Source organism: Natrix helvetica (genome assembly GCF_964273705.1).
Source record: "Natrix helvetica genome assembly, chromosome: 5".
In the NCBI taxonomy this organism is placed as follows: Eukaryota; Metazoa; Chordata; class Lepidosauria; order Squamata; family Natricidae; genus Natrix; species Natrix helvetica.
This window is the reverse complement of record NC_138551.1, coordinates 84,815,595-84,827,003: the sequence shown is the minus strand read 5'-3', so window position 1 is coordinate 84,827,003 and position 11,409 is coordinate 84,815,595. Positions and strand designations below refer to the sequence as shown.

General features: G+C 42.6%; 1 protein-coding gene across 1 annotated transcript in view; it reads left to right on the top strand.

The window, feature by feature from the left end:
• The first annotated feature begins 657 nt into the window (after positions 1 to 657).
• The window catches only part of MCU (mitochondrial calcium uniporter), a 127,305-nt gene continuing 116,553 nt past the window's right edge, over positions 658 to 11,409 (top strand). Inside the window, exon 1 of the mRNA XM_081954399.1 lies at positions 658 to 907. Coding sequence (XP_081810525.1) covers positions 728 to 907 — 180 coding nt within the window. The 5' untranslated portion in view covers positions 658 to 727. The remainder of the gene's footprint in view (positions 908 to 11,409) is intronic.

Genomic DNA, 11,409 nt, shown 5'->3' with positions numbered 1-11,409 from the left:
TGGGGGAATCCAGATTCATTTAGTGACCGAATGATTCACTGAACACCTGCACTGATTCATTTGACAACTGTGGCCAGAGAGGGCATAAAATGGGGCAAAACTCACTCAACAACCATCTTGCTTTGGCAGCCACCTCTCCGAAACGGTCTAGGGTCTCCGGCTCGAGCAGAGGGCTGGACTAGAAGATCTCCAAGGTCCCTTCCCGCTCTATTCCGAGTGAAGTCAAGTGGTGAGGTACTGACTTCCAGGTCAACGGCGGTTTTGGAGTGAGTTTAATCGGGGTGAAGTCCGAGGTGCCTCATCCTCGCACGCCTCACCTTTCACAGCCCGCCTCATCCCGCCCGCGTGGGAGCCTCGCGCGTCTCCCACGGCCCCTCCCTGCTTCCCCACGTCACCCCTTCTCTGAGGAAACCTCCACTCTCTCTCTCTCCCTCTCTTTTTTTCCCTTCCCACCCGCGGCATTTTCCCGGCTCCCCTGCAACCGCTGCAGCCTGGCGGCCGGGCGAGGGCGGAGGCAGCTGGGGCGGGCCCGGCCTGGGATTGACACGCGGCGGCCCGCGCCCTCAGCGACGGAGGGCCGGCCGATTGGCTGGCGCGCGCGGGGATCCTTTTTCCCACCCTCCTCCCCACAGCCCCAACCTCCCCCCTCCCCTCCTCCAACCCCCCCACCCCTTTCGAGCAATCCCGCAGCGCTGCCTGCCGGAGAGCGGCGGCTTCCAGTGGAGCGATGGCGGCGACCGCGGGCAGATCGCTGCTGCTCGTCCTCTCCAGGACTCCCGGCGGCGGCGGAGGCGGCGGAGGAAGCGGAGGAGGACCGGCGTTGGCCGCCGCTGGCTGCTTCTTGGGACTGGAGCGGCGCCGTCAGCAGCAGCACCACCACCACCAGCAGCAGCAGAGGCACCGGACGGTGAGTGCCCGGGGCGGAGGCCAGAACAGGCGAGGACGCCCGCTTGGGGCTTTGCGGGGAAGGTTGCCCTTCAAGGGCTGGGAGCGGGCGAGGAGTCGTCGGGGAAGCCCTTGGACGCCGGACTTCCCGGTGCCGCCCGTCGGAGCCTCTTCTTCGTCTTCCCTCCCTCGGGCGGGGAGCCCTGCCCAGTCCCTAGCTCAGGGTCCGCCCCGCCAGCGGAGGGACCGCCCGCCCGGGGCAAGGACGACCCTCTTTCCCCCCTTTGGCTCCTCGGTCTCGGCGTGGAGGAAGAAGGAAGGCGGCCGGCTGGAGGAGAGTGAAGGAGGAGTTGGGGGGGGGGTTAAAAAGAGGCGACCCGCAGGCTGCGGAATAGGAAGGAAGCGCCGCCGCTGTGGCTGCTTTGCTTTGCTTTGCTGCAGCCCTTGGAGATCTTTCCCCCCCCCCTCCTCTTCTTTCTGCTGCTGCATCTTTTGGTTTATAAAAATAAAATAATAATAATAATCATCATCATCCTCCTCTTGGTCGAGGAGCTCCAGGTGGGCGCGGCTGCTGCTGCTGCTGCTGCTTCTGGCCGAGAGCCGGTCATTGGATGCGAAGCGGTCGCCCCTGAGAGCGCAGAGGGAAAGCGCGGTTTTTTCTTTTTTAGTCACAGGCGCAGAGTTGGAAGGGACCTCGGAGGTCATCTAGCCCAACCCCATGCTCACGCAGGAGACCTGCACTAGGGATTCGAACCGCCCGACCTTTATGATCGACAAGCTCGGTGTCTTCTCGCCTTCAGTCCCAACTTCGAAAAAAAAAGGGAGGGGGGATCCTTTCCGAGAAACGACTTGGGTTGGATTCTGCTGGATTTTTTTTAATGGGGGGTGAACGGTGTTCAGACATGCGGTGGGGTCTCCCCGCTTTCCGCGTCTTTTAAGCGAAGATGCGGATCGCTTGGCCGGCAGCGATTTTTGCCTCCCCCCCGCCCTCCCGGCCCGGTCGCCAGGCCGTTTTGGCTTGTCACGTCTGAAGACTCCAAAAACAATGACAGCGCGTCGATGTGTCAGGATTCACAAACCACCTTGAATGCCAGCCAAGCGTTTTCAGCTCGGCTGCTTTGCGAACCCACCCTGGGGCAGCTGTAGGCTGTTTGAGCACAGTGTTGTGTGAACCCAGCAATCGAGTCAACAAGAGAAAGCCATAAGCCATAAGATACAATGAATGGGTTGGAATAAAGCCCTGATACCTTTGCAGGTTGACAGCCATTGGGATGTGATTCCAGAATCTTGTTACAGGTTGTCTGGTAACTCTTGTGGTTGGCTTGCATCTAAGTGTGTAGTAAAAGATGGGTTCATATTTAAGTTGGTAAAAATCCCCTCCTTTATGTTCTGTGTTTTAAAATGGATATTAGAGTGCTTTTGGCTGCTGCCCCTAATCTTAGGAACACTGTCCACAGTTTCCTGCTATCTTGTGGTGCCTTAAAGTTGTGAAAGTAAAGAGTACATGTTGTATGTAACAATGGTTTAGAGAAAAAAAGAGCGGGGGGGGGGGGCTTTGCCAACTCAACCTTTTACTATGTTTTAGCTTATTAATTCTTTATTCTTCCCACTTTAAGGGGTTTACTCAAAACAAATATAATCACTTTGTGCCAGAGTAACTTCAGCATACTTTGTGGTAGTGACCTCTGCTTTATTTTTTTGTGACACTCTTGGAATGAAACACTTTGTGAGGCTACTATCAATGGGGAGGGCTATTCACTTACCAACTGTGTTACTAACTCAACAACTGCAGTGATTCACTTGACACTTGTGGCAAGAAAAGGTCGTATAATGGGGCAAAACTCACTTAACAACTGTCCTGTTTAATAACAGAAATTTGGGGCTCAGTTGTTGTTGTTAAATCAACAACTACCTGTATGTAGCAGTGAATTTTCAACAAGAGTTATAGATGTAAATTTGTAATGCTTTGAATGGGCCAGAGAGTATACGGGCCAGAAATTTTCAAACTTTTTCAGGAATCTGATACAGAACCTTTAATGATTTAAAAACTGGCAATAAACTGAAACTTAACTGTAATTTGTGTATGCAACTGTGTGTATTATTTCAATTTTACGAAAATCAATGCCCTTATCATTGTTCCAGAAAGCTTTCCACTTATTTCAAATATAAAAAATAAACTGAAAAGTTAATATTTTGGTGTAAAAATTTTAAACCCTGAATTTCAAAGTGACATGATAATTCAATATTCAATATTATAACAAAATTAATGTCCACAGAGTGGGTAGAACTGTATTTCATTACAAAAATTGCTGTGAACATTCTTGGCTATGTTTACTTTTTTGCCATTACAGAACTCTATTTTTACTTATCCTAGACAATAGTTTTGATATATAGATGCCAAAGGGAAAAAAAACTTTTGCCAGAGTTCAGGCCAAAAAAAAAAAGTCTTTATAATGCTACAGATTGATAGTTTTGTCTAATATAATTTATTTTAACAGAATATTGAAGTCTTCCTCGTTTTAGTCTGAAATTAATATTTTTCAATCTGAAAAAGTACGAATGATAACTGCTTATTAAAAAATAAGTTAAATGGAACATTTATTAATTTATTGATATGGTAGATCAGGTATTGATATAGTCAGCTATGACATCAGTTTTGTGCTGATTTGTTTGTTGAGAAATGAAATAATTTTCATGTGCATAATAACATGTGAAAACATTCCTTGATTCTTACATAGCAATGCAAATAAGTTATATATGGGAAACCAGGAATTATTAATGCTGTGCTCATGTCCAATTCTGTCAATGTGACAATCAGGCATATTTTTTTCATCCTTAAGAGTTTAAAAAAATACGTTCAATGTTACATTTGTTTTGTTTGAAGGTTATTCACTGAACAACCAACCTGTGCTTGCAGTAGATGGCATTGCACTATTCTGGTGGATTTCATAAGGTCAGAAATCAGATAGTTTTCACTGTTTTCTCTCCTCTGCTATTCAATAAAAGGCACATTGAATTAAGGCAGACAGTTCAAGAAACACAACTGTAATTTATGTGTAGTATGTAGAACAGCTTCCTCCACTAGATTTGAAAGGCTGGCGTGCTTTTGATACAGAAGCATGCCTGCTCTTGTAAGCATGTTTTATTATTTATTGTAGACATTTGGCCCTGTGAATATGTAAACTTTAAAAACCAGGCCACGTGGGACATGCCTGCATGTTCAGTTATTCATGGCACATTGTGAAAAAAGCAAAGTTCTCCTACCTCCTTCAGAATGAATAAATGAACTTAGCAAAGAATTGGGTCTCCTGGGATGGGGGAAATTTTCTGACCTTCCCCGGTGTTTACTACGATTACTGCTATAGTTGTGAGATATCTCCAGTGTTGTTTATTGTCGTCTTCTACCTTGTAAAAAGGTCAGGTGGCGGTGAAAGAATCTTACCTTATTACATGGTTATATTACCATCATAATGATATTCAAGGTTGCCATGGTGGTAATATGTTGTTTGTGTCATAACCTGGTCCCATCACAAAGGTTGTGTAGATTTTGTTGCTGCTGTTGCCAGCATTTTAAAAGAAGAGCAAAGGAAAGAACAGTTTGCAGTAGAGAGCATTGTGCTTCTTTGTTTGTTTAAGAAATCGAACAAAATAAAAAAATCTTCCTAGTCCCTGTTGTTTCTGTGTTCAAAACCTCAATACCTGTGGGGAAAAATCAGTATCATTGCATGGAAAGTGAGGCCAAAGTTGGACTTTATTTGGAATTATTTGGCCTTCCATGAGTTAGTTTATGAATTAAGTTTGGAATTCCTTCTGCATTATTGACTTATATGGAATACACTGATCCCAGTATAAATGTATATTAGTCCCATCATTCAAGAAACAGCAACCAGAATTTTGCACGAACATTGCACTGCTATGCCTGTGATTTTGGCATATACTTCTGTGAGGTATTTTCTCAATTAAAGACATCCCTCCAAATTTGTTGGGGGAAAAAAGGGAATAATGAGTGTTCCTTTCTGTAAAGCTCTTGTATGCAGTACTTTTTATTCTCCACAAGTCTTACAGTATTGGTGTAGCTTGAATCTTTACAACCATAATGTAGACTTGGTAGTTGTGAAGAATTCTTTTTGCAGGACTTATTTATGTGTGAGTGAGTGAGCGAGCGAGTGTATGTGATTGTGCATGTGTGATTGATAGCCTCCCATTTTTTTCTGTCTGGTTACAAAATTGTGCCAATAGTGAAGCTGTCATGCAAACATGTCCTGAGTGTTAATATTTTTCTAATTTTGCAGATGATTATCCAAAGTTCCACTTTGCTAGACTTGTGTTGCTTTTGTTTATTTGAGCCATGAATCAGTCTCCATTGCAGCCTACTCTCTGCAGTTTCCTTGACAAGATTTTTTGAAATGCTTTGCTCATTTCCTTTTTCCTAGGGCAGAGAAATAGAGAGATAGAGATAGAGAGAGAAAGAGAGATAGAGATAGAGATAGAGATAGAGATAGATAGATAGATAGATAGATGATAGATAGATAGATAGATAGATAGATGATAGATAGATAGATAGATGATAGATAGATGATAGATAGATAGATAGATAGATAGATAGATGATAGATAGATAGATAGATAGATAGATGATAGATAGATAGATAGATAGATAGATAGATAGATAGATAGATAGATAGATAGATAGATAGATAGATGGGTTGGGGGAGAGAGAGACTGGCCTAAAGGTAGCCAACTAGCCAGGTGCTTTAACCATTAAACCAGATTGGCTCATGTTGCCTCTTACTGAATAAAATGAAGAATTTTGCACTACATTTGTATGAAAGATGTATGTTGTTGTTGTTTAAGGCTATTAGATACAATTCAAAAGCCACACTACTGCTATGATTTTTTTAAGTTCAATAAATTATCACAAAACAAAAAGCACATTTGCTGTTATTTAATGCCAGTGGTAGGTTACCAACCACTTATAGATATTATGTGGCACTTATTTTCTTTCCATTTTGGTCCTCAATTTCTCTTAAGAATGCACTAAAACAATTCAACATCATACTGCTAAAGAACAGAGGCATGATTTCCTATGAAATTTTAGGGGGGGAGGAAATTTGAAATGATAAACCTTAGATATTTTTAGCAAACCAAGCTCTTCAAATAAAAGATTTGTTCTGGGGTGAAAAAAATGTTGCATCAGCAATCTTGACATTATTGCTCAACGGCCTGCAGTCACTAAACAACTGTAATAAAAAGTGCAGCCACTAGCAGCAAAAAGAATTGTCCATCTTATTTTAAGATAAGAGCAAATATTATTTTTCATATTCTTTTTAAATTTGATCACCACATACATTCCCCCTGAAGATAATTATATTTTAATATTTATTGAAGTTGCTGAACAACCAAAATAATGCATAGGACTCAGTTATAGTGGGGATGGTGCATTGGTGGACAAGCTGAAAAACCAACTTATGGACAGATCATCACAGATAAGATCATGTGAAGGGTTAATATCACTTTATAATGCCTTATTAAGGCCACACTTGAAATACTGCATCCAGTTTTGGTCACCACAATGTAAAAAAGATGTTGAGACACTACTAAGAATGCAGAGAAGAGCAACAAATATAAATAGGAGACTGGAGGCTAAAACATAGAAAGAACGGTTGCTGGACTGGGTATGTCTACTTTGATGAAAAGGACTAGGGAAGAAATGATAGCAGTGTTCCGATATCTCAGGGGCTGCCACAAAAAAGATGGTGTCAAACTATTCTCTAAGGCACCTGAGGGCAGGACAAGAAGTAATGGGTGGAAACTAATCAAGGAGAGAAGCAACTTAGAACTAAGTTGAAATTTCCTGATCATTAGAACAATTAATCAGTGGAACAACTTGCTTCCAGAAGTTGTGAATGCTCCAACACTGGAAGTTTTTAAGAAGAGATTGGATAACCATGTGTCTAAAGTGGTGTAGGATTTCCTGCCTAAGCAGGGGGTTGGACTAGAAGACCTCCAAGGTCCCTTCCAACTCTGTTATTCTATTCTATTCTATTCTATTCTATTCTATTCTATTCTATTCTATTCTATTCTATTCTAAATCTAATGACAAAATATTGACATAAAATCTATGTGGCTGCTAAGACTCACCACTGACGTGATAGCACATAATCCGCTTAATACAATTTCATCCATAATAATTTTTCATAAAAGCTTAAAAACAATATCCAACTTCTACAGGGAAAAAACATTGAAGATACAGAAGATTTTTTTTTAAAAAGGGCATGTCCATCCTCTATCTCAGTGATGGTAACATTTTTCTAAAGTTGTGCCAAAATTGTGTGCGTGCGTGCCCACCCACCTGTGCATTCACGCATGACCCCCCCCCCCTGCGCTTGTGCAGGGCGCCCCCCCCCCGGTGTGTGTGTGGGAGTTTTTGCCCTCCCTGGGATTCCGAGGCTTTCCTGAAGCCTAGGAAGGGCGAAAATGGCCTCCCCCAGCCCTCCAAAAGGCCAGAAATTAACTGGCATGCGTGCCGGAGCTGAGGACTGCCGTGCCGGCAAATATGATTCCATGTGCCACCTGTCATAGGGTCACCATCACGGCCCTATCTTATGTAAAAGCCAGCAAGGTATAGTGGTTCAGGTGTTATAATGGCACCAGGAGCACCCGAGTCCAAATCTACCTCCCAGCTCCCTGGGAGATTTTGGCCTACTTTCTCTTTCAGTTCTGTTTACCTCAGAGGTTTATTAAGGTGGAGTTAAATGGGAGGAGGACAGAGTGCTGGGTATCCCACCTTGAGTACCTGAATAACAAAACCAATATAAAATACAATTCATACATAAAGTCTTCTTTGCTAACACTGCTGCTAACTCCCAAGGGCTTACCTTAGCTACATTGGATTATAAGATGAACACTAGGGGTGCTCCATTTTAATGTTTGAATGAAGGGCTGCTTTGAAGGCTCTCTGATGTAGCCCCCAATTTCTAATTATCAGAATTTACTTAGCAACAGCTGTGCTTGTGCTCAAAACCCCTGGAATCAAGCAGCCTTGCCTTGCCTTTATGCATTTACTAAAGTCTATTATCCATTATTCTGAAGACTTCCAAAAGCTGAAACTCCTTTCATGTTATATTACCTTGAAACGATTTTTCTAATGTATACTTTCTTGGCATGGCTATTTAAAGATTTGAAGAACTTTATTACACATGGAAATATCGGCATCCCTGCCTGTTCTTAACAGCAGTATCCAACACATAAGCAAGTTAAAAGTTAAATTTTCCTTTTGGAAAATCTCTTTCGATCTTGTAAGCTGTAATTTATAATAATGCCCTATAATATATCATAACTAACTGGTTTTAATACTCTGTTGGGTAGGTTCAGATGCGATTTTTAAAAAGTTGACATCTTGGAACCAAAGAAAGAGTAGTGAGATTCTGGTAAGTTCAGTGTTTTCATCAATTTACTTGTCAGTAATTTTTGTTCTTTTAGGATCGCAAGACTTCAGGCTTTGTGAAAGGGAATTTTGATGAATTAAATCAACAGTTTTATTGCAATAATTGGCCAGGTTTTTGACTTTTGGGCTAGGTTCAAATCAGTTTAAATTGGGCCGGTTCATGCAATTTGTTCAGCATTAGATCATATGAAGGCATGAGATGTGCATCCAGTGTCCTGAATATGCTATTTATTAGTACTCTTACAGATGTAGCAATATGTCCTTATAGCTCTTGTGCTATAGTGAGACCAGGAATTGGTCTCTATGATCTGTTGATTATATGACAAATTGGTTTGGAAATAGTGCTATTAGCTTGGTGTTGGTTAAAATTATGACAGTCAAGAATGTGTGTGTGTGTGTGTGTGTGTGTGCATATATTTTAAAACAGAGGAAGCATGAGTGGATTAGAAATCTGACTGATGTTCATGATATAATTGATTTGCCCATTTGAAGAGAATAAATGCCTTCATGTTTTTAGTCACAGCTCTTCAGATAAGCATGGCATCTAAAAAGCTCACCAGTTTCATTAAAGTAAATGGATCTTAATAGAAACCTTTACAGAACGAAACAGCCTTTAGCAAGTCACTGATAGCAATTAAGGCGCCACGATATCTTTAGTCTATTCCAGAATAAATTATGGGTTTGCAAAAGCATTGTGTTCTGAGCTTGGAATGGCCACATTAAACACTCTTTAATGATGGACTAAGATACACATTCAGGAGAGATTTGCTGGGATCTTGGCTTAGTGTGCTGTGATGTCTTCAACAAACCATAGTGTATGTGCCCTTCTGAGACTTGTCTTTACAAAATACATAGAATCGCTGGGTTTTAATAGTGATTGATAAGGAAGTCATATGGCCTCTATGTAGTTCTTGTTAAGATGGACTGCAGATTTTCTAAACCTGAAAACCTGTAAAAGGTACTTTCTTATGCAGAACTCATTGTAATGGTCAAACATGTTGTCACTTGTTGGATGACATGTCCATCTGGGTTCAGTTCCAAGTGGAAAGACAGACGCTGGAAACATGGAGCTGATTGGAAAGATGGTTTAATGCTGGACAGGACCACATGCTTTGAGGTCTTGGGCTTTTTTGCCCAAGCACATGGGTTAGAGAGAGAGAGAGATTTATATCCTCTCTTGGGCCCCGCCTTGGAGCTTCCTGTTCCTGTGTAAGAAATATATTCTGATTGGTTTTCAGACTCCCATGGGGTCATGCAGGGGTAAATTTGTAGGTTGTCTTGAGTCCCATGCTTGTTTGAATCTTGCTGGGTGGTGGTGTAATGAAGGGGCTTTGGGCAATTCCTATTATGGCTGAATGGCTTTGTCTGGTTTGGATCTTGAGTGAGGGCTAATCCTATCACCCTGGAGTTGAAGGTCTTTTGTGTTGTAACTAAGCTGGCCCAGTCTTTCTGGGCTATTAACAAAGGGGTGTGTGCGTGCTTTCCAAGAGCATGTTTCTCCTTTAATCATCCAGGGAAATATAATATTCTGTCTTTTTAATATTTCCTAGAATATTTCATTCTTCTAGGAGAGGGGTGGGTGCTAACTTTCTACACACTTAAGCATTGTATCACTGAGGTCAGCTCTGCATTCTTCAAGAATATATATTTTAGACTTGATTCACTTTAGGCTTAGCTGAGCAAAGGCATTTATAGCCTCCCTAATGGGTGGGGCTCAAACATCGTACTAAGTCATCACTTGTTTAACTATGGTTTATTGAATGAAACAAAGAGTATTATGCCAGTGATGACTCAACCCAACGTACCCAGCCATGGGGTTTTTTCAACTACTGCTACTTGATTAGCCTTTTTTGCATATAGTCTTTAGATGTAATTAATAAATTGTTTCAGCTGTGAATTGTTTTGATTTATTTGCATTTATGCAAAGCTTTCATATTCCTGTGTTCTCAGGTACCGGGATGCCAAGTGGTCATTTGAAGTGACAAACAGGTATTGAATTTATCTTAAAAGAAATTGGAGGAAGTGAACAAAAATGTTCTTGGAATTTTAACCTTTAGTTTACTTTACTCTATTTATATGCCAGCCCTATCTCAATCTGCAAAGCAATTTAGGGTGGTGTACAATTGCAGTCATAAATACAAAAAATATTTTAAAATGTTGAAAACATTAGGACCAAAGGTAAGAAAAGGCAAGATTGGTACAATGGAGGCATCTTCTCTGTTAGTTCACCAGCCACTTCATACATAGGACTCCAAGCCAGGTTTTTATGCTCTTCTGGAGTGCCCCCCCCCCAAAAAAAAGAGGGGGAGGGAAGACTTTACACAGGAAGTAAGATACTCCAAAGCACAGGAGCACAGCAGAAAAGGCTGCCCTTCTAGAACCTCTCCAGCCAAAACTCTTTGACCAATGTGGGCTGTAAAATACCCCTTGTTCTAGATTGAGTGGGGCTCATACCATTAGGCCAAGATGCTTCTTAACCCTTATAATCATCAGTTATGCAAACCGAGATTCACAGTATTTTTACTACAAGCACTTGATGCCTGCTATTGCAGTGATTCTTTGTGGATAGTTGCTTAAATCTGGCCTGTGGGGCTGCCCTGCAAAGAGTAAAGGACCAGCCTGCAGTGCCTCTGCCAGCAAAAATGGAGCTTGGGAGAGCTGCGGGCAGCCCTCTTGAGCTCCATTTTTTCTAGCAGAGGGTTGCAGGAGACCATCGCAACTGAAAATGGAGTATGAGAGGGTCGCAGGAGGCCTTCCCGAGCTCTGTTTTCACTGCAGGAGGCCGTCGCAGCCAAAAATGGAGCTCGGGAGCCTATTTTTGCTGGCAGAGGGCTTAGGCCTCGTGATGGCAAACCTATGGCATATCTGAGGGCACACAAGGCATTGCCCCATGTCAGCTCCAGAATGCATATGTGCGCTGGCCACCTGATTTTCAACCTTCCGGAGGGCAGGGGAGGCTGTTTTCGCTCTCCCTAGGCTTTAGGGAAAGCCTCTGGAAGCTGTGGATAGCAAAAAACGGGTCCAACAAGCCTACCGGAAGTTCTGAGGCTTCAGTGAAGCCTGTGTCCGGGGTGTGTG